The sequence below is a fragment of the Spea bombifrons genome, chromosome 6 (assembly GCF_027358695.1).
Source record: "Spea bombifrons isolate aSpeBom1 chromosome 6, aSpeBom1.2.pri, whole genome shotgun sequence".
NCBI classification, from domain to species: domain Eukaryota; kingdom Metazoa; phylum Chordata; class Amphibia; order Anura; family Pelobatidae; genus Spea; species Spea bombifrons.
Window position 1 is genome coordinate 40,932,216 of NC_071092.1, and position 23,979 is coordinate 40,956,194.

At 40.5% G+C, this 23,979-nt stretch overlaps 1 protein-coding gene across 1 annotated transcript; it reads left to right on the forward strand.

The window, feature by feature from the left end:
- Positions 1 to 228: 228 nt before the first annotated feature.
- On the forward strand, positions 229 to 23,440 carry SPATA6 (spermatogenesis associated 6). Its single transcript, XM_053470231.1, has 9 exons — positions 229 to 426; positions 3,724 to 3,786; positions 4,121 to 4,336; positions 4,856 to 4,946; positions 5,319 to 5,356; positions 9,407 to 9,588; positions 18,507 to 18,603; positions 21,332 to 21,402; positions 23,188 to 23,440. The coding sequence occupies exons 2-9, from the start codon at positions 3,775 to 3,777 to the stop codon at positions 23,369 to 23,371; spliced, it is 891 nt and encodes a 296-aa protein (XP_053326206.1). The 5' UTR covers positions 229 to 426; positions 3,724 to 3,774; the 3' UTR covers positions 23,372 to 23,440.
- The last annotated feature ends 539 nt before the right edge of the window (positions 23,441 to 23,979 follow it).

A 23,979-nucleotide genomic window follows, 5' to 3' on the forward strand; every position in this document is an offset into this window, starting at 1 on the left:
ATATAGATATATCTATAGATATATCTATATAGATATATCTATAGATATATATCTATAGATATATCTATAGATATATATATACAAGCTTTAACGGGGAGAGAACGTTTATGGAAACACGTTCCACACACATCATGGCCACACTCAACCTCAGCTCAAGCGTCAGTGGGCGGGGGTGACGGGATGACGTCACCGCTCGGCGGCCCTCCGCCGTTACTTGACGCCGGGGTCTGGCATGCCGGGTTTCCTGCCGGAGCGCCCTGCCCCTAGCGTAAGCGGCAATAATTGCCCTTAAGTCGCGGGCATTCTGTGTCCCCTGCGCGGGGCAATTAAACAGAGTACCTCCCTAGTAACCATGGCGCATCCGCTTCTGTGGCAGTGTGAGCCGTGACCGCTGCCGGTGAGCTCCTGTACCGAGCGCTCTCCCCAGTAAGTGCGCCTTTTACCTCGGGATGCTTCCTCTGGTGTATTTAGCGGGGCAGAACGGAAATTGAGGGATATTAAGTAGTTATATGGTCAGAGAGTACCTCCCCCCCGTACCTGTCCCCCTTCACACCGTGTAAACTGTCTTATATAGTAATAAAGGTACAAGATTTGAATGGGTCTTATCGCCATAGCAACCGGTTGAATGGTCCAGTCAGCAGGACTGCTTTGCACCAGAATTACTTTTTATATTACTTTTTTTGTTAGTAACGTAAAACAGAATGTAACTTTTTATTATGTATTAGGTGTTTTTTTTTTAAATGGTATTTGCTAGTTATGCACAGTCATTATTATTCTAGCAGTAACCCTGGAATCTGAATTTTTATGCTTTTTAGTTTGTGCGCTAGCCCTTTTTCGTGTATGTATGTGTGTGTATATATATATATATATATATATATATATTTGTTCTTTGCGTATTTGCAGATTCTGACCAAAGTTTAGGATCGATCCGCCCCTCCTGATACAAGAGCCTCGTTAATGGTGTCCAGAGAGGGCTTTAAATTACTTGAGTCTGTCCCACTGATTCAGCTACTTGGCGAGCAATATAGTCATGAAAAATTAGATGGGACTCGCTGAACCTGGGGTACGTTGACGTAGTGCCGGGATAAGCAATGTACGACCGTATAGTGTGACGGAATCCCTGATATTTATGCCTTAGGTGTTTTTGAATGGAATTCTTGCTTTATTTTGTGCCTTTTATTAGATTCCAATGGATTTAATTAACAATACTGGGCTCCAGGCTATCCAACCACTCCACGTGCCTGCTGCAGCACAGTACAGCTGATGCTGTGGAGACATCAGAGAGGGCGCGCATGTGCCGTGTGGTCCATGATTGGGACATTGGTCATCGCTTGGGTCTTGATGCCACCTGACGTCTTATTTTTAGCCGGATATACTGCAAGCTTGCTGGGAAAACATATTTGATGTTTTGATCTGTATTGTCTAATGCACGGGGTGTGCCTTGTTGTTTTTTATGAATACACAAACCCAAGTGTGCTTCCCAACGTTTCACACTTTATTCACTAAACAGAGAGTTGGCAAGATAATTCACTTCTCTATTCATTATGCAGGGCCAACACTAGCATGTTTCTCCAGGCTGGCCCTGCATAATGTATTCTTCAGGGCAAGGAGACTGATGAAGTCTCGCATAACTATACATTATACAGGGCTAGCCATGCTCCTCACACTACATAACCTATAGTGAAGTCAGAATTTCATTCACATCTTTCCCTCTATTCACTAAAATAGACCCCTAAGATTATTGTTCCCAAAACTGTATGTTCCATATGAGTTAGGTTTGTATTTATGTTCCTTCTATAGCCGGACATTATAGATGCAGGATGGTCCGTTGTAAGTTTGGAAATATGTTTTTTGCTGATATATTAGTGAACGATTAGCAGGCGGCTATAGATGTATAAAGGCTGGTGCTGCGACCTCTAAGTACGAACCTACAGTAGAGTTGAGATCGAAACTCAACTCTAGATGTAGACCCTACACGGGCTACAGAAGCATACAGGCAGGTCATTTCACATGCTTCATGTTAGCAAAGTACAATAAATTAGTTTATTCTCCATTGCTGGTTATATTTGTTCAGGAAAGAGGGGGCTTTGCAAGTCACAGGTGTGGGGTGGGGGGCAGATCGTAAGCGTTTCGCCTACTCTTTCCAACTTGCATTAATTTGACTCTTTCGCCATTAAATGTGTTTTTTTGGGGGATTTAGTGATTTTACACGTTGGGTTTACGGGGTTCGCGTTATGCTGTAAAACTCTGTACGCTGCAAATACGACTGCAGCTCCAGACACGATTTGTCCTAAGCAGAAAGTCCTTGAAGTGGTTTTTGGAACGCGTCCCATAGCTCCTGGTGCTCATAAATACAATTTCTCCAGAATAAAATGGCACTTCAGCTAAGTGCTGTTATATATATGTCATTATCAGTAAATGCAAGATTTATGCCTTGAAATCCTATTACCGGATTATACAGAAAGTTTTACGACGCATTCCGTGACATTACCCAGTCGGTTGTTTGATCGAAATGCTTTCGTCTTCTGTATTAATATTAATGTTGCTTTATTTGTCTTTAAACATTTGAATGTAAAGGAAACTTTGAACTTTTTCATCCTAAACCGAATTATTATCCGATAATGATCCGACAATCGTCATTATCTGTTGCGATATGGGGAAACACTTCATTATATAAACATATCGTATACGGAAGTGGGGTGGCTGTATTTGGCGGAGATGGAGAGCTGCTTTTTAAATGCTTAAAATAATAGGACAGTCTAGTGTCCCATGCAGCCCCGTCGATATTGAATGGATATTAAACACTTTCTGTGTACCCATGAGCGGGTGATGCATACCTGGGAACTTTTGGCCTCCGTCTACCTGGAGCCTTCCCTTGTGGGACGCGGCCAGGACTGCCCACTGACGTCGGTGGGTGGTCCCGCTGACGTCTGCTGGAAACCCCCCTAATTTAATGGAAAATGGGCGGGGAGCAGGGTGTGTCAAGACCCCCATTAAGGTGAATATGATGTCTGGTGTGATCCTTTAAATATTATAAAAAAAAAAAGGGGGGGTCAAATTTTTTGATTTGTAACACCAGTTTTCAGAACCCCAGTTTGTGGGGGCTTTATACAAAAATCATCATTTTAGCACGCCGAACTATTATTCTTTATCTAAAACCATGGCTTTTATTGTTATAGTTGTAGGCATTGGTTATACAAGTTGAAATTGTAAAGTATTTGGAAACTGTTTTGATTTTATAAACGAATCGTTGTGAAGCTGGGGTCACACACGGCTTTTCTAAAAAGTTGCAATGTTTTCATTTTGTTCTGAATTTGATGAATCAGCTAAAATCTGTTTTTGACACGAAACACTTTTTGTTTAGATTTTTTGTTAAAAAAAAAAAAAAAATCCAATTTAATTGCTGTTAACCATGCTACTTAGAGTCTTCACTCCTGACAAAAACACGGATTTGGAATAAAAGTCAGACCTTAATTGTTGTACAAAGCAATGTAATCATTTGTAATTGAATCGTCAGAAATGCAAATGCTATCTGCTTGACATTTTCTGCCACTCCTGTGTCTTTTCTAATTATCTTTATTAAAGTCTGGAGCTTACAAAGAGAATGCTTTACAATTAAGCCTCAGTTTGTTACACTGCATGGCATTTACCTCCGATCGCCTTTTCTCCTAGACCTTGATGTTTAATTATTGTTTTTTTGTTTTTTTTTTGCGGACCCTCCAGGGAATTGTTTGAGAACATACGTCTAAACAGTGACCCGGCTACGGGGAGAGAATGCAGAAACAGGTTGGTGAGAGTACGTCGTATTCTGATCCTTCTATTGTGCGATGACCAAATGTATTATGAGAACGGAAAGGGTAAAGGACTCGCGTCCAATCCGGATCGGTTTCCATTTCCACCTATATAGTACAGGAGGCAGTAAACATATGTTTACTACCGCCGGTACTTCCTGTACTCAGGAAAGCAGACAGCTCAATTAGACTTTAATTAACAGTAAGAGGTTTTATTGCAGAGATATTGGAAAGTCTAAATGGTTCACGTGATGGAAATTGTGATTTTCCCCGGTGCTTTGCTCGTTTAATCCGTTGCCTTTAGAGTTCATTGTCTGTCATCTTCGCAGAAGCCAAAGGCGGTCCGAAAAAATAGCTCCCTTAGAACGCCAAAGAATTACGAACGTCCCACAATTGCCTCAAAATCCCGTTCGCCGTCGCCCTATACCCGGAGGCGGATGTGTGAGTTGTCCGAAGATGCTAAGCAGAGATTGGCCCATCTGAATCTTGGACCTTACGAATTTAAGAAGGAAACCGGAAGCAAACCACCGTTTGTGGTCAGACATGTAGGTCTGGATAGGATTTATTTTAATAGCTAAATACTTTATGTTGGTGCTGTATTTACCTTTTGGAGCCTCCCTAGGGTCAACCTAGAGCAGCGCCCCCGGTCACCTCCATCTCCTTGGTCGGCGTCTCTGATTCAATAAAAGGTGCTGCACGCCTGTAAGAAACGGAGTGCCGGGATATAACATCATGTCCCAGTGTGCGGTATCTTAGAGGGGCTAAGCTCTGGGGGGCTTTAGTTTATTATCTCTCTTTCTCTCTCTCTCTCTCTCTCTCTCTCTCACTCTCATTCTCTCCATGACTACTTGTCATGAGTTGTTAGATGGGCATTTTATTTTCTGCTACGTGTTACCTTGGCAGGTTTCAGTCCTTTATAATCAGCTTATAAATTATATGAAATAACCTGTTGTTTAAACACTAATGTACTCTCCTTCGGAGTTATAGTGTATAAGTGTTATTGCTTTGAACTAAAGGAGTTTACTGTTATCATTTAAGTGGCCTTGTTTGTATTTTGTTTGTAGAAGGAATCATTCAGTATTCCCGACTTTTCTTTTACTTTGCGCTCTCCCAAAGCCAGTTTAAGAACAGAAGGACAGTCTGGCTCGCTCTCCAGTAAGCATCTGCCTGATTTTTATATTAAATTCCTCATTGTTAACATTCTTGTTCCTTTCTGTTTACCTTACTGAAGGCAAACTACGGTAAAAAAGGGTTCATTCACTGAACCAGGAGTTAAAAGAGTAGAATTGAGAAGCAACATGTCTCACTTCATTGATTACACAAGGGCGTCTTGGCCTTTCTCACAGTAAACGCCATGGTGGGCCCTGTATAATGTATGATTACGTTGGTGAGATGAAATGATGCATCTTGCTGTAACTCATTGGCTTCAACACACCTCGAACTGAATGACCCTCAAAAACATCTTGGCTGTATTTAGACAATGTTAATAATGGAAATTTAAATAACGTGAACAAACTTTCTTTGCAGATTCTTTACTTGGCAGCTCCACGCCTATGCATTCCCAAGTAAGTATGAAGACGTTCTTCTATAAAATATTAAATATCACATGCTATCAGCAATCTTTCCTCAATGAGGAGCATTGAGAACATCTCTGTTTAGGTCCCCGCTATTATATTAATCTGTTGTGAAGTATATTATTTCCAGTGGCTACCGATTCAGTATTCCAGCTGTGAGCAAAGATAACAAAAGCCCCAGACCGTACAGCCAGTAAAAGTAGAAGCAAAATTTGATGGCAGATAAGAACCATTCGGCCCATCTAGTCTGCATGGTATTCCTGCTGTAAAGTTTGGGGGCTTTCATTGTGTATTTTTTTTTTAACTAAATATAAAAGCATTGAAATCATTCAGTTACCTTACCATCACCGATATAATTTTTTTACAGTTTATTTTATTTTGTTTTTTTTTTTTGGCTCGAGGAATGGAAACCTACCAGTGTGTCATTTACCAGTTGAAAAAATGTAAGAATGACATCTAGCTATTAGAATATTTTATGAAAAGCTAAATTATATAACTTGCCCATATCTTGCTCGCAATGTAATTAGTTCTTAGTGGGGTAATAGTTATTACATATATAATATATATACGATGGTTCTGTCAGTAGCCAAGTTGCGATCACTAGTCTGATCAGTCCTTGCTAAACAAGATGCTGTATCTCTGTCCCTTGCTGTGAACTTCCCTTCTCAAAGCCCGCTGCCTACCTGACATGGCAAAAATGTGGCCGTATTAAAGAGCAAAGAACATTTTAGATTGCTTTTTATTATACGCACCTTTTATTTGGATAAATGTAACAAAACATTATTTTATGTATCCTGTAACGTTGCGTCTGTTTCAAGGATTAGGCTTGTGCAGAAGTCTACTGAGCAAACCACAAAATTACATTAGATTCATTTAGATTCAATACTATTTGCTACTTCTTTATTGTCCCAGGAACACAAATTCCACTTACCAATTGATAGCATGTGCTGTGCACTTAGCTTACCTTCTCAGCAGAGATAATGCTGCGTGGGTTTTTAGTTGTAATACATAAAGATACTAGTCGTTCTCAGCCTGGCAAGTTAATTGTATAGCTTATTTAAACCAATGCTGTATACATTGTAATTAGACGCTTTTTATAGGTACCAGGTCTATGTACACGACAATTCACTGAATGAATCCATCAATACATGTGTAAATTCTGCATCGTAGCTTTGGAAGAGATACAGGAATTACCCCTTTCCAGTGCTCCCCAGTGAGCAGACAGCAGGAACGGTTAAGAAAGTATTTTTGAAAGGATAAATGTGCCCATCCTTTCGATGTGTCAGTAATGGAAGCTGGGTTTTGTTCTTTGTCCCAATCTACTCAGGCGCAAAGTCATGGAGTCGCTTACCTGATGGCTTCATCCGGCCATCACTTCTCTTAGTGCTTTGCAGCCGTTTAGCATTAAACCCCATCAATCGGCCTCGCAGGGTATTATATGGCACACGTCTGCCATCATCAGCAAAGAATGCTCACACACAAAGTATATATTTCTCCGAGACACTGAGTTACTGCAGGGAAGGTAGCTTCAAAATGTTTAATGTAAATGAGTTGAAAGTATTCATTGTTTCTCTTAATAAAACACTATTCCTTTAAAAAAAAAAAAAAAAAAACATTTAAAAACCTGCCGTTTCCACTAATCTTAACACGATTGCCCACTACTGTGAATGTCTGGGAACAGACCTTTTAATGCAATTGTTTTAACATTCAAAACAGTTACTTTAGATTCCAATTTCCTTCTTTAGTTGCCTCCAGCATCTCACCATTAGCAACAACCCGGCCGTAGTCTCCGCTATGTTTTTTTTTTCCCTTTGCCGCGAAAGCTTCACATAATCTACTTTCCTCGGACAGTCCCGGTGATTCGCAACTGTTTTATCATAGAGATTTTAATTAAAATTGATTTGTTTGAAGGGAAAAAAAATGATATTAACAGCAGGAACTTTTGGGCTCTGTAAGGCGGCAACGGTTGGCCTTTAATTCATCACTCCCCGGATGGCCCAGAGCCCCTCCGTTTCCAGCAAACTAAAGAGAGATTGGAATCTACCTTTATTAGCAGCGGAAAACACTGCACAGCTTTGAAATTAAACGAAAACGTGTTTGGAATGAAGTTTACGCCAAGAAAATTCTCAGAATAAACAAACATAAAATTTGTTAACAGACGCGGATTTCATTTTTCTAGACGCTGTAAAATACCAGGTATCAATATGGCGATGCTACTTGATTAATGGATCTGGGGTTTTTTTCTTCTTCTTTTTCTTGTTATCAACATGCAGAATCACAAAATAATTTAAAAACCTAAATTACATTTTTCTCCTGTGAATTCCATTCCCATCGCTCAGGCACTGGTCGTAGATGGAGATCTTATTTTTATTAATATAAATCTATAAATCAATATATAGGGTTATATTGTCATCTACAGCAGCTAGGAGACGCTAGACTTCAACGGTATAGCAAAACCCTACTACAGGCGTACCAGAGATATTCAGGATGATATACAACATGGAAGCCAGTGGTACAAATATTTATTTCAGAAATTCATGTCCTAGTGCTTCATTCACCTTTTTGTTTTGACTTGTCATTCACATACCTTGCTCCAGTATGCATTTTAAATACAGCTCCCCGATTTCATGCTAGCAATATTATTCCGAGGAAGCTATCTGCAGCAAAACCTACTTAAACCTACTTTTGTTGGTTCATGTTTTGAAGTCCTGTTTGATTTCTTTATGCCATAAAATACACTAATTAATTAGACCCCTTAAACCCCTTCCCTTTGAGTTGGGTATCCTTCTATAGAATGTATGTGCCAATGGTATGAATGCTTTGCTTCTTAGTTCAGCCGGAAGGAGGGAGGATATTAATTTTCTTATTTTTCAATTTGTACTTTAACAAAAGCTTAATAACTGATGTGACAGGAGCGAGGTATCTGTTTTTCAAATTGATTCTCGTGATTTATTAATCCTGAGAGCACATCGTTCCCTTCACTGCAGAACGTTTACTAAAGGAAGAGTGTACTGGAGAGTTAAATTTACATTATGGTGTCCAAACCTAGTGATCCTCTGAGGCAGGACATACATGGCTGGCGCTGTAAAATGTTTAGTTAAATCAAAACGATTTTGCCTAAGTCTTCTCACTTATTGAATTATGCATTATACAGGGCCAGCTCAGCTCCGCCTTTTGGAGAAAAGTGCTTCATAACGAAAAGTGATCGTTAAAACCACAACTCTTTTTGTAGCCCGTAGACCCCAAACAGTGGAACTTGGTGGATAGGACCCCAACAGCATGTGGGAAATCTGTTCATTCGCTCAATATAGACAATGAAAAGCATTTTATGGACATACATGTTATTGTGTCAATTTTAGCGTGACAACACAAGGCTTATTTACCAAACGTTGGGCCGTTGATAATATGAAGAATTTCATGTTGCCAACTCAGCCCGTTTTGCAGGCTTGTCCCTTTTTATAATGAATTGTTAGCGCTAACAGCAATCATCACTCTCACACAACTTACATCCAGTTCACGGATTATAATAAAACAACATTTTTGGTTTGATTTCGAGCAGTTTACAAAATCTCATCAAGAATCCTTAATTTTTACCCTGTAGCAGATGCATCCCATTCCTTATCAACCACCTCCAAAAAAATAATCCTGACCGCACAAACTTAATTGAAGCAAAAGGAAAGTAATATTTTGCTTCCAATTCGGTTAATATGAATGGTGAATATAGATTTTTTTTTTATTATTATTTATTTTTTTTTTTTTAAAAAGGGGCTATAACCGAGCTTATGTGTATGCCTTACCCCTGTTTGATCAGGGGTAAGTTCTGAAACTGAATGCGCTTGTGTTATATTGTTTTTATGGTGATTTGTGACCCTTATTGTCAGCAGTTAATTTTTTGAGAATGTAATATTTTGGTAAAGGCTTTGTATTCATGAGTGTAGGATAGTATGTCAGTATATGTGCTGTCTCGATATCAAGGAAACTTTCTTTATTTTGATGACTTTTTTTTCTTTTTTACTAAGCGATTTTTTTGTTTGCTTCCAGATGAACCGAAAGGAGCACGGGGATGACCTCGAGGACTCGTTGGACAGCCTAAATGACCATCTGCTCTCTGGGCCAGCTGGCAAAATGGATCATTCTAGGACTTCACTCTCTCGCTCCGCACCGCCATCCATGCAGAAACACCTGCCGAGTCCAGTCCTTAACCGATCCTCTCTCAGGGACAGGTAACTTTTATTTTCTGTTTCAGTGGTAAAATCCAAGTAACTACTTTCTGCGATTGTGCCTCGTAATAACTTATGATACGTTCCCTCTGCAAGCACAGCAAACTGTTCAAAGGACCTTGACGATGATATCTTGTGAAAATCAAAGGTGTTATTTACAAAGCTGTAACTTTGAAGGGGAAGTACCGCTGGCAATAAACAGACACCCTACAGTTCCAAAGTTTGAGGTCACTTATAAATGTAATTGTATTTGAAAGAAGAGCAAATTTTGTCCATTAAAATGACATGAAATGGACCATAAATACAGCACAGACAGGGTTAATGTTGTAAATGACTATCCTAGCTGGAAACGGCTGATTTTTAATGGAATATCTTCATACAGGAGACCCTTTATCACTCCCATCACTCCTGTGTTCCAACGGCACGTTGTGTTCGCCAGTTTAAGTTCAAAAGGATAATTGATCATTAGGAAACCCTTTTGCGATGACATTACAGCTAGAAATGTCTAAGTGACCCCAAACTTTTAAACCGTGTATGTTGTAGATCTTCTCCTGCTAGTAACGTTAAAGATGTCCCTCGGAGTTGCCTCATAAGAAGATTTTTGCTGCTAAAATACGTACGCCACACCCAAAATGAGAATAGTTTTTTAACCCATTCACGTAGTATTCCAATTGCAGTCACTGAAGCATAGCCAACCACATGTGTGCTAACAAAACCTCCATGTTCAGATGGCATACATGTAGGGCTGCAACTAACGATTATTTTAATAATCGATTAATCGGCCGATTATTTTTTCGATTAATCGATTAATCGGATAAAAAAAAACAATATGCAATTTTTTCGTTTATTTAAAAGAATTTAATGAACTGGATGTTAAAAAACAACTTAAAATTTACATTAACATTCTTATTTTGTTATGATGTAATAAAAAACAATATTTTCAAAGTACAAGAACCCAAACACAATATTTATGAAACAAAATAACCCCAAACATTCTGAAAAGAGGTGGACTATTACTGTTCAAGAAACTTTGCCCCAGCACTTTGCACTTTGCACCCAGCACTTTGCACCCAGCACTTTGCACCCAGCACTTTGCACCCAGCCCTGGCACTTTGCACCCAGCACTTTGCACCCAGCACTTTGCCCCAGCCCTGGCACTTTGCATCCAGCACTTTGCACCCAGCATTCAGCACTTTGCACCAGCACTTTGCACTTTGCACCCAGCCCTGGCACTTTGCACCCAGCACTGGCACTTTGCACCCAGCACTTTGCACTGTGCCCCTGCACCCAGTCTCTAACTCTGCCCTGCACCCAGCCCTGCCCCCACATTCTGCCCTGCCCCCACACTCACACTCTGCCCTGCACCCACTCTGCCCTGCACCCACACTCACACCCTGCCCTGCATCCCCACCCCCACTCTGCCCTGCACCCAGTCTCCCACTCTGCTCTGCACCCACACTCACACCCTGCATCCCCACCCCCACTCTGCCCTGCACCCCCCACCCCCACTCTGCCCTGCACCCCCACCCCCACTCTGCCCTGCACCCCCACCCCCACTCTGCCCTGCACCCACACTCACGAACCGCTCTGTGCGAATGGAGCCACTCGCACAGAGCGAACCGCTCTGTGCGAATGGAGCCACTCGCACAGAGCGAACCGCTCTGTGCGAATGGAGCCACTCGCACAGAGCGAACCGCTCTGTGCGAATGGAGCCACTCGCACAGAGCGAACCGCTCTGTGCGAATGGAGCCACTCGCACAGAGCGAACCGCTCTGTGCGAGTGGCTCCATTCGCACAGAGCGATTCGCTCTGTGCGATCCGTGCACATAGACATGAAGAATACTTACCTCCGGAACGCGTCACATCCGTCACGTAGCTAGAAGGCGGAGACTGCAGAGCGTGTAGCAGAAGCGGGGAACGCTCGCGGAGGTAAGTAAAAGGAGCCGAGTGCTCCAACAACGAATTGATCACTCGATTAATCGATAACGGAAATCGTTATCGATGATTTCCGTTATCGATTATTATCGATTTTATCGATTCGTTGTTTCAGCTCTACATACATGTGATTGGCTGCTGCTACTCCCATCGACAGGAAATGGAGCTGCCGTAAGCATGTAAGTAAAGCATACTGCGGTATGCTCCAGGCTTTCAGTAACGGCAGCTGGGGGAGGAGACTGAAGAATTTCAGTAACTAAAGAATGCCTGCAGCAATGTATATGCAATAAGATGCAAAATGGACTCCAGTGTGCATTCAACAAGAAAGTAAAGCTGGAGTGCTCCCTTAACCCCTTAATGACAATTGCCGGTCCTGGCACGGCACGGAAAAGCATGTGCTTTACGACAATTGACGTGCCAGGACCGGCACGTCTTTAAACGACCTCGAGGCATTCAGCAACGCCGCGATCGGCACGAAGGGGCCATCTCTGGCCCCTCCACGGGGTGTCAACGCCACGCGGACGCCCGTTTTAAAAGCGTTTAGGAGGCGATCGACGATCGCCTCCTAAACTTAAATGGTGTCGCTGGAATGCCTCGATCAGGAGGCATCCAGCGACACCAAACACTAACCTTTTGATGGGCTGTGACCGCTCCGGAGAGCGGTCACAGCCGCAGCTGCCGGCAATCTTCGCCATCAAAGAAGATGGCCGCCGTCCTGTAACAGGAACCATAAATTTTAAAAGTTCGCTAGATGGTCCAGACCATCTAGAGAACTTTGGCTCCACTTGCAGGTTGAATACAGGTACTGCATTCACCATGCAAGTCAATGGAGCCCAGCTTTCTAATCACAGTGTGATTAGTAAAAATAAATTAAAAAATAAAATAAAATTAATAATAATTAGAAAAAAATAGTAAAAAAACAGTAAAATGTAAAAATCATTTCCCACTGATGTCACTATCAGGGGAACCTCCAAGTTGAAAAAAAAATGTTAAAATTTTTTTAAAAAAAAATAATAATAAAAAAAAAAATATATATATATAAAAAATATATTTTTGTGAGCAAGTCCTAAAATTAGCATATTAGCTTAAAACAATTCTCGCATGGAAAGAGTTAAAATACTGGCATATTAAATGCCCGTGGGGTGTCTACTTTTAAAAAATGTATGATTTGATGGGGTAAATTGAATGGGCCAGGTTCAACAACGTCCCAATTAACACGGGGGGAAGGATGGCCACACATCTAATTTCCAATTAGAAAAATGCACACGTACCAAATGTGGCCTTTTAGTTCCCCCAAAAAATGACACACCCATGCATGTGGGGTATCACTGCACTCAGGAGATGTTGCTGAACACATTATGGGGTGTCGTGTGACAGCGGCATATACCAGGAGCTGTAAATTCATACATAAAGTAGGTGTGTGTGGGAAAAATACACACACAAAAATATTACTGCAAACTTTGAAAAAATGCTGGTGGTAAAATGTGTGCATGCAAAGAGTTAAAATACCCTGTGGTGTCTAGTTTTGAAAAATATATGGTTTTGTTGGGCACACTGAAATGGCCCGGCTCAAAGATGTACCAAATAGGGCATGGGCAGTGGATCCCAAATGCCAAAGTTCAACATTGAAAAAAGCGCATGCCCCAAATGTGGCCCTTTTGCCCCAAAACAGCCAGGCAAAATCATTCATGTGAGGTATCGCTGTACTCAGGAGATGTTGCTGAACACATATTGGGGTGTTTTGTGATAGTGACATATACGAGAACATTTTAATTCATACCTGAATTAAAATGTGTGTGGAAAACCAAATGCAAAAAAATGACTACCACAAAGTTTGACAAAGACTGGTGGTAGATATGGTGCATGGAAAGAGTTAAAATACTAGCATTTGAAATACCCTGGGGTGTCTAGTTTTCAAAAATATATGGTTTTGTTGGGCACACTGAAATGGCCTGGCTCAAAGATGTACCAAATAGGGCATGGGCAGTGGATCCCCAAATGCCAAAGTTCAACATTGAAAAATGCGCATGCCCCAAATGTGGCCCTTTTGCCCCCAAACAGCCAGGCAAAATCATTCATGTGGGGTATCGCTGCGCTCAGGAGATGTTGCTGAACACATATTGGGGTGTTTTGTGATAGTGACATAAACGAGAACATTTTAATTCATACCTGAAGTAAAATGTGTATGACAAAACAAATGCAAAAAAATGACTACCATAAAGTTTGACAAAGACTGGTGGTAGATATGGTGCATGGAAAGAGTTAAAATACTAGCATTTGGAATACCCTGGGCTGTCTAGTTTTCAAAAATATATGACTTGATGGGGTAAATTGCATTGGCCGGGTTCAAAGATACCCGAAATGGCACAAGGGGGGAAGAATTACCAGATTTGGAAAAAATGGCTTTGAAATAGCAAAACGCTACCTGTACTTATTGCCCCATAATGGGTAGAAAAAAGCAAAAAAACATAAAAACATTGGGTATTTCTAAACTCAGGACAAATAGTAGAATCTATTTAGCAGGTTTTTTCATTACCTTTTATAGATGAGTAAAAGATTTTTCAACTAAAAGTTAGAAACAGTCATTTTTTTCTAAATTTTTCACCATATTTTATAATTTTTTTAATAGTAAATAATATGATACAATCAAAACAATGTCATCTAAAGAAAGCCCTTCTTGTCCTGAAAAAAACAATATCTAATGTGTGTGGGTTCAGTAAACGGGAAAGAAGAAAATTACAGCTAAACACAAGCAGCGCAGAAATGTTAAAAAGGCCATTGTCACAAAGGGTACAAAAAGTAAAATCAGCCTTTGTCTCGAAGGGGTTAAGGAGGAGACGAGCAACACCCGGGCAGGGGGGGGGGGGTTAGCCTTTTAATTAACGTAACTGGGTTGGGGTCTGGGCAGGGAATCTGAACACTCACCCCAGAAGCCAAATAATAAGCCTTTGTTTACACGTCCTCTAGGTGAAATCCGGAGAACCTATATAAATACAAACAAATATGAAAGTTTATATTAAATAAACATTTTCACAGAAACCGGTATTAAAGATTTTGTTCACTTCTGCCACATAAATGAATTGAGGGAACGTCAACAACGTTGCTTTCTTTCACATTTCTGAGGGCTCCTTTCTGATAGTTTGTTAACTATACTACACGGGGCAGAGCAGGATAGTAATTGGCTCTTTTATATTCCTGCATTGATGGGGTATCCTGATCACTAGTGTGTTTTCAGAGCGGAAACGAGTGATGATTCACTGTCTTTCCCTTTGTTCTATGTGTAGCTGTATTGCTTTCACTCCTCTGTTTTTTCCTCCTCCACATTTCTGCTAGATCTGTTTTTATTCCAGTTACCTAATGACTCTCCCCGCACACCACCTCTCTCTCTCTCTCTCTCTCTCTCTCTCTCTCACGCTTACCTCTCCCCAGCCTCTGTCTTTCCGGTTCATTTTGCTTTTACTCTTTCCCTGCGAGTTCTCTTATACACATCCCCGCTAAATCTGCCGAGATGTATCTGGGTACCTGAAAATTGACTTTTAGCTCATTCAGCCGAGCAGTGCTATAAAAATTCAAATTATTTTGGGTTTGAACTTTTTTAATATATTCTCTTCAGATGTGTGGGATGCAGTTAAACAATGTACCCTACGTGCCAGCGTTTTCTACTGAAATCAATCAAGACTTACTATTGTAGATATTATTATTATTATTTATTAACCCCTCAGCAGACTGTAGTTTAGTAGAATGTTCACTAAAAAAAATGAAAACCAATTATAATTGTTGATGTAACATTTAATGTCCCTTTTTCCAGCTCTTCACATGTCTCTCCTCCGGCCTTTCTCCTCTCCTTCATGCGTTCGCTGATGACAGACTGTAATCTTTAGCATGAGACCGGATGCAGGGATGACTTTAAACCCTCTGGGGCTGTTCTGTAGGTTCAGGTTTCCAACTCTGTGCACATATGCAAAAGAAAACATGCGTTCGGACCTTGCTGGCATTCAGCGGGGCAGCAAAGCACAATTCTGTCCCTCCGAACATGTCTATTAGTATCAAAACCTGTTCTCTTGTGGCTGAAGTACTCACATGCTCGGTAGAATTTGAATAGCTTTGTACTGGTCCAAGAGAATAGAAAGAGTCTTTAGGAGAAGGCAATGCCCATTTGGCCAACGTCGAAAAAGAGGTCTCCTGGGGACGTATGAGATGTTTCTATGATCCACTGACTTTACAGTGACCTATCCAGAGATTCCAATTGAAATAAATTCTCATGGGCACTTATACGTCATGTTCTGTGGAGATCATATCAAGTGGCTTATTCACAAAGCCTTTACAGTTCCCACATTGTAGAGAACAGGTTGAGAAGTTGCTGCTCTCATTTCCAACTCTTGGTATGTTTTGTTTTTTTATCACATGTTCATTGAATTACTTTTTCTATTCCCATGCAGATCCCCTTTGGGTTGCATGGTCCTCCCCATTGTAAATCCATAGCTTATCTGTATTAATTTCCCCGCTAAGATAGTTTGTCCTTGTAAGTAGTTTTCTCCTTATTTTTTGCTCCGCGCGCATGCTAAGCTTCTCGGAACGAATGAATGCACGACCGCGAGCATTTTTCAGAAATATGCACACCCTTGGGGAGAGTGGAAAAGTTTACAGATATATTTGCAAAGATTATGTCTTTTTATTCCACGCTCCCAGGCGGTCCCCGCAGATATTGCCGGCATGTCTTTGTTTTAAACAGATAATTGCTTGACATTTGAGACAGGGCTTTGTATCGAGTGATAAACCGACAGAGCGTGAACCTGTCTATGAATTTTGTGTTTGAGCTTGTTGCAACCAGTCTTTAATCCCGTCTGAGTTTTGCCGTTGTCACATTGGCTAATCAAGAAATCTCGCCGTCGAGAGAGCGAGGATTATTTACTTTTCTTATTTTCCCTTTTTGCCGTCTTTATCGCTACGCAAACAGGGTTTGGCCGCGCCGAGGAGGAGGGCAGTCTGATCACACTTGACAGAGCGTCTTTGCAATGAATTATGAGAAGGTCTTCCATTGATCTGGCTTTTTGCAGGTCACTGAGCAATAATCCTGAGTGTTTATACAATCTATTGAAATCAATAAACAATTTAAACTGGTGTAGCAGCAGAATGTTTGCCTGCGCCGGGGAAAATTGGAAGTATGGTAAAGAATACAGCTGGGGAAAAATGAAAGCCCTTTTTTGTTTGTTTTTTGTTCCTTTTGTGTTACTGAGGCACAAAACCACATCTATTAACAGGACCTTGTATGAGAATCGCTGCCGACACGCTCCCGTTATGTTGTAGAGATCCTGTCTATTAGAAGGTGTAGCTATAGGTGTCGTAGGGGGGGGGGTGCAAATGAGCCCCAGCTTCCAAGGGGAATAGCAGATATCTGTATTCTGCTCCGCACTCTATACGGGATAGTTTAGCTACGGGTACTGCAATGCATAGGACCATGGGTGTTATATTTAGTTCTTTTCAACCTAAGGTACGTTAGAAGGGCCCAAACATTTCTACTCCCGCTTTAGATCAATCAAGGATTCCATCAGGAAAACCACTGTATCTCCTTCAGGACACGTTGAAATGGGGTGGGGTGACTTCTACATTTCAGATGAAACATCGCTTGAATACATATAAGCTGAAGATTTGTTCTTATGTTCATACATGTACAAAGTAGTTGTAGAGGTTACTACTCTGTAAAAATAACATTGTAAGTAAGTAATATTGTGACACACCATGTAAAACCAGGCCTTTCTTTTCAATGGACGCTTGGCAATCAATTCATAGCTATGTTTTCTTTAACAGTAAGGTTGTTGCAGACTGTTGCACATATTGGGGATTAATATCATCCCAGCGGCCAATAAATGTATATATGGGCAGCCAGATACACACAGCGGGAGACTGCTCCTATACTTTGTATACAACATGTAGTTGTATGCATCCAGACAGCAGCCACATGATAAAAGACAGGATCTGCCACGCAAATGGCAATAAAGGTCCAGAGACATCACCACCAGGCATTTGCCCCATTTGCCCTATGGTGGATCTGGGTCTATTTAATGGTATTCACTATGTAAGTATGTATTACCTTGGTAACTAAAATGCCTCCGCATCTCAAGCCTGTCGGCTATTCACTTTCTGCCACCACGTTTAGTGGACCAGGAACAGTTTTGGACCAGGTTTGCGGGCATCTTTCAAGCATGGTCAGTGAAGAGAATTCACGGCCCGGCTAGTCAACCTTCAGAGCCCTCCAGTTATCTCCGACGCGGATTTACAGATTCCCTCCTGCTTTTTAACCTGGTTCATTAATTTAATTCTCCAATGGATTTAACCGTCACAGGAATATTAATTGCCTGACGTAAAATTATTTAGGCTTTGGGGTTTATTTTGAAAAGTAGGCGGTGGGAATGCTGGTGGAGCTAATTAAGATAGCTGCTGATACCAGTTTCTAATCACTCACCGGCTTTCTCTCAGCCCGCAGCACCTTTTTATTATTTCATTATTTGGTGCGCAGCGCAGCCTAGCGGCTTTATTGTGATCAGCAGCAGAAATGTTCAGCAGATGATCTCTTGCCTTGGTTTAAGAAAGTACATGAGCAAATGGATTCATTAGATAAATGTAAAATGTGTTGGTTATCGACCGCTTTTTATTTATTTCTTTTTTAATTTTTTTTGCATAATTATTTGAGTTTCATGTTGTTTGTTTTTTTTATCTACAATATTTTCTTGGAAAGTTTGTGTATATTGATTAGAAATCACAAAACCCAAATGTTTAATTTATCAGGTAGCAAGCCAATATGACATTAGAGAAATAAATATATTATAATATATAATATGCAATATTCTCTGCGTGTAGCGTGAATTCTAGTATTTGTACACAAATGCACATGTAACTTTTAAAACACAGTTAACCTATAAGCTGATCCATTTTCAAAGCACCCTTTCAAGCGAATGATGTCCCTAATTGTCCATCTCTCCGCGTAGATTCCATTCTGAGCCGAGAACATCAGCAAACTGGGAAGAAATCCATGCGCGCGTCACAAACCTGCTAAGGACCCACAGTGCCAGAAGACTAAATTTTGTGAGTTTTTCTACGGGTCTGCATTATACAGTGAGCAATATAGTATGTTCTTCATATTAAACATACAACCTTGCTCCAAATACATGCAAAACTATTTCAAGAAGCGTTAGCTTTGTGGTTTATGGAAAGTTCCATAAACTCTTGTGTTACCTGCAAAGGGTGATGACTGGGTTTCCTCACCCCAAGGGCGTCAAATTAATAGGGAGCTGCGTGCCTACCGAGACTGATGATCAAAGTATGCCGTAAGGGTGTCTCTGGGGGCCACAATATAATATGCTTTGGTTTGTAATAGAGGTGCCTGAGCAGTGATCCCATCACACTGCACAAATACTTTTGAGGTCCTTATGAAGCCCTTGTAGGAATCGTTGTCGCCCCACAGACAAATAGATAATACAAGGCTGCTTATTCGCATTAGAGGAGCCACAGTTCCATCATCAACAGACAAGGATGATGTTCTCGCTGAAAGAGCCGTAAGTACCTTATGAAACGGCACCATGAGCTCGCGTTACATGCTGGCTGCTTTTATTAAGGGTGCTTACCGTTCATTCAGAGTCTCTGTTTCTATTATTTTTAATGTTGTTTACATTGTAAATTTGCTCTTTTTTTCTTGCTCTTCTTCATTCTATCTCTTTTCATTCATATCTGTCATTATTCATTAGCGCTGCCTGTGTAGTCACTACTGAAAAAAAAAAATTGTAAAAGCTTACGCGGCGTAGGGGTTGAACATTTTAGAGGATAACGACTCGCTCGTTTGTGAGATTAGGAAAAATGATAACTTTTATGGGGATCCGTTATATTTGACTGGAGCATTAAAAGTTCTTTGCAGAAATGGAAAATTGTAGATCTTCAGGAGTCCGGTAATTACAATTAACCAGTACAAATGATCAGATGTCTAACAGGAACATATTAGCCCGAGAGCTCGCTGAGCTTTGAAATTCGACTCTGATGTGCCGTTTTACAAATGTTCTGCTTCCGCAGGAGTTTAAAGGCGTGAGCGGTGAATGGTAAGCACCAGCGATTTCCAAGGCCCCGTAGACGCTCTGAATTTATAACCCACAGGAATTCTGCTTTCCCTCTCTCATTTCTGAAACATTTAATTAAAAATATTCATCAATTCGTGGCTCATTACTCTGTGTGGCTCGTTAAAAATGCTCTCTTTAGAAATCCTCACAGTTGGTTTAAGGGATTGTGAACATTTTTATGATACGAGCATGAAATAAATATTTGGCCTATTAATACCTTTTTATACATCATATTCTTTTTTTTAAGAACCGTAGAGCAGATTTGTAGACATCTGTACTTGGATACTAGATTTAAAACAGTTTTAAATAGAGCAGAGAAGTACTCCAAGTTCATACACATTAAGTAAGCTGGACCGATCTTTTATCGTGAGAGACACTCATCAGGGTTTGCCCTTTATAATGAATGGTTAATGAGATTACATGTTTTTTATTACTCTAATTCGGTCACGACTCTTTGGTCACTTCGCTATCTTTCCAGCACCCCCTGCGATCACTTTGAAGACTTCCTGTTGAGATACTCCACTTTTTTATTGTCCATCGAAATTTTCTGCCAAATTGCCCTCTTTATTAAGGTTGTTGTATTGATACATCCTTTAACTTTTTCTATGAAAGACATGCCACCTAAGGAAGAACGTCTCATCGTTTGTCCTTAGGTACCCCCAAAAAGCTGGGTCTTTTCAATTAATTCAGCTGCCAACAAGTGATACCAATGCTCCTTGTGTTTATCTATGGAGATCTCTAAAACGGACACCATAAAGGGGTACCCTAGTGCTGAAGCAGCATACAAAAAACTAAGATCACCGCCCACCACATCTGTTTCTATCACTCTCTTTCCATATTGTCCTCTCTTTAGTAGATCCAGGTCCCTACAATATAGCATGCATACTTATCTTAAAAACACATCTAAAAGCACTTGGGATCTGTGCCGACGCTAAGTAATCTTAAACTGCCTTAACTGTAGACATCTAATCGTTTCTTTCAATCTGAAAAAAAAAACAAAACAGTTTTTCTACACAAGGTTAGAACAGCATACAGTCGCTCATTTGGAAAGGAGCATAAAAACCTCAGTAAGTTGTTGTAGAAATGGCGCAATTTATTTGATTGACACCACAGTTATCATGGTTACATTATATGTGTCATTAAGGTTAAAGAGACTTTAAACTTTGTTTTCAACAGACAAACCTTACTCATGTTAAAAGTAAGTTTTACACAGTCGTAAACTAAAGAAAGGCAATCGTGATCAGTTATATTGCTCTTCCCAGTGTCGTCTCTCTGTAGACCGAGCCGGTCACTGGCAGTGTCCAAAACACACTTTTTTTGGTCCTTCATTCCAAAAACAAGGATCCAGTTTGTTTTTTTGTTTTTTTTTTATTTAATTTTTGGAGAACTGTGCAATCTTTACTTTCCTAAAGAATAAAGAAGTTTATGAATTCTTTAACGTGTTTTTAGACTTCCTTACCCTCTGTAAAAAGTTAAAGTACTTTAATATGCATTCATCATCATTGGGTGAATTGCTTCATCCCTTTAATGACAATTGTGTGAAGATGAATTCACCATGACGCAAACATGTAAAGTGCATGTGGAGACACTTTTTAAACCTTGTTTTCTGTAAGTCTGCCTTTAGGCAGCTGTCACGTAAGGTGTAGAAGGCTGGAATAACTAGTAGTTTTTTGTTTGTTCTAATTTTCCAATCGCTGTTTATTTAGGATGGAAACGAAACTGGCGAAGAAGCCAAGAAGAGAGACTTGCCTCGTGATGACGACTCCCTGCAGATGAGGTGAGGGACACGCTCTATTGCTGGAAGAGAATGCCAGCGGAATGTAACAGGGATCATATGCCCATGACGTAGGGGATATGTCCTTGGTCTTCTAGGTCACAAAGGGTTAAAATGTTACTGCTAGGATTGTACACAGAAATTTCAAATTCTCAAGCGCTGCAGAATTATTCTTGCCCATTAGGTTATCCCTTCCATACTATAAAATCGCTGCTTCAGTAAAGGATGCAGAGAGTACTGCAGGAAGCTTATAGTTTATGCTAATTTTGCCACGGTTTACCACTGTATATGTTGAAAACATGGATAAAAACTGACAAAAAACACAACCTGGAGGCTGTTTCAATTTAGTGTTTCTAAAAGCGGTGAATGTGACATTTACTCTTTAATAAACTATGTTAAATGTCAGGTGGCATTTAATGCTTTTGGAGAAGCCTCCATCCTCTGTGATTGTTCATGGTTTTAACCCCTGCTTGTGTACAGAGGAAGATAAAACGGCACATTTTATTGTGTGGGGTTGCAGATATCGGCATTTTTCTTTATCCAGTTACTTTGCCTGTAGGCACAGGTTTTTTTGTGTAATGGGACGGTAGATTTGCAGTCCTCCAAGAGTCATTCTCTCCTGTACAGTTTATTTAGGTAACAATTCCTTTTAATTAAATCCACTGGTAGTAAAAGTGCACTTCATTAATAGAATCCAAGGACTGCAGAACATTTTGCTTCAGGATCATTGAGACTGATATAATAGTGACAGCGAGCCACGCGTTAGAAACCCCATCTTATTGCAATGCACCCAGCAACCATTACGTATAGAATGCATGCATTGGAACAAGGTTTGCGCTTAATTATTAATAATGTTTAATACACAGAGAAGCTTTTCACTCCAGCATTGAAAAGGTGAACTACACACAGGTTTGCACTCCTGCATCGAGAAGGTTATCGCCACAAATCCAAATACCACCTAAAGGGCCTCTCAAAATACCACCAGATAAGTGCTGCATCACGTAGACAGAAGTAAAAGACTCGTCCGGCATTACATTTTTCTCCTTAATGCTCCCTGTGACTTAAAAACGGTGTTTAAAAGTTTATTGAAATACTACAGTTACCTAGAAACAGAGTCCTGTCATTCCTCCAAAACCCTCCCTCCTGACCCCCTCCAACCACTCCTACCTGCTATGTCATGCTCGTGCACGTGAAACCCCAAAGCACGATTGTGTGATTGAGTTAAGTGTTTTGTGTGATAGGTGTGATTGGAGTGAGGTATTTTGTGTGATGAGTGTGAAGAAGAGGGGTGTTTTGTTTCATAGGAGTGATGTGCGACATAAACTAAAAAAAAATTTTTGGAACAGCACCTTTAACCACATGCAAGAGCACACTAAAAGGCATTGTGGGCTACCTGCATTCCCGTTAAGTATAACGATGCTTATTGTCAATTGCATTGTATCTGTTTGCGAGGAGCCAGATATGCCAGCGTCTACTGCCAAAACTTGTCTCTGTGTAGAGCCGGTTAGGGTATCCAACCATCAACTGGCTTGATCTCCATAAAAATGGTCAAGCCGGTCACTTAATGATCTCGTGACAACACCAGACCATAAGGGATCCCCCATATAATAGCTGATTAACAGACTAAAAACTTACATCTTTTTTTCACTCTGGTCTTTTCAACTGATAATCAGGGCTTTGCGTGTTTTCAATGCACAACAAAAATTTTGTTTTTCTAATTGTTAAAAAAAATGTCTATTAAATTAGTATTATTTTGTGTTTGTGATGTCTGCCAACTTTCGTTTTTAGCAAGTCACTTCCCTTGGAGAAAACGGTCCACCTGGACAACGGGCACTATTGGTCAAACCGAGCAGCTGCTTACAAAGGGAAAAGCCACAGGGCTGTCTTTGAAGAGAGCATGGAGAAAATATACCGGAATATGTACAGGAATGCATCCGAGGCCGGTGTGTACACAGAACCGGACCGTCCCTAGTATATCTTTTATTTAACTAAATGCCAAAGGTTTCAAACGATTCACTAATCCTTTCTTGCCATGAACAAGTTAATCCTAAATCTACGGTATTTCTAAACATATTTACTTATTATATTTTTTACAGGAGAGTTACTCTGGGAAAATGTAACTGTAATTCCCATTATATTCCATAGATGTATTATAATGATAGTTACCGATCAATGCTACATTCCTATTGTACGTTGTTATGCTCTTAAATATGCAAGGCTGCATTCGGATATAAATGGGTCCATTTAGATTTTCAAGGGTTCACATCTGAGTAGATCATTCATAAGAGCCCAACAATTAACAGCTTCAGTTGAAGTTTCCTGCAACCTCTTAGTGTCAGGGTGGAGATCTGCAGGGTCTCAGACCTCATGAAGCTCATCATCTTAGGTGAGTGTCTAAATTCAGGTGAACTTACAATAACCCAGAAGTACAAAAGAAGACCTGAGCAGAACCCTTCAGGTATTTTGTAGAACGCTCTTATTTCCCAGGTGCTGTCCAGCGTAGTTCACGTATTAGCTTCGGAAGAGACCAAGAAACCTCGCTGGAATGTAAGGTCCAAATTGCACTGATCTTTGTAAAAC

What these genes read in the sequence shown, in the direction of transcription:
- SPATA6 (XM_053470231.1), top strand. An exon ending in CGATCCTCTCTCAGGGACAG is followed by an intron (nt 9,589 to 18,506) that starts GTAACTTTTATT and finishes CTCTCCGCGTAG; the next exon opens with ATTCCATTCTGAGCCGAGAA. An exon ending in GACGACTCCCTGCAGATGAG is followed by an intron (nt 21,403 to 23,187) that starts GTGAGGGACACG and finishes TTTCGTTTTTAG; the next exon opens with CAAGTCACTTCCCTTGGAGA.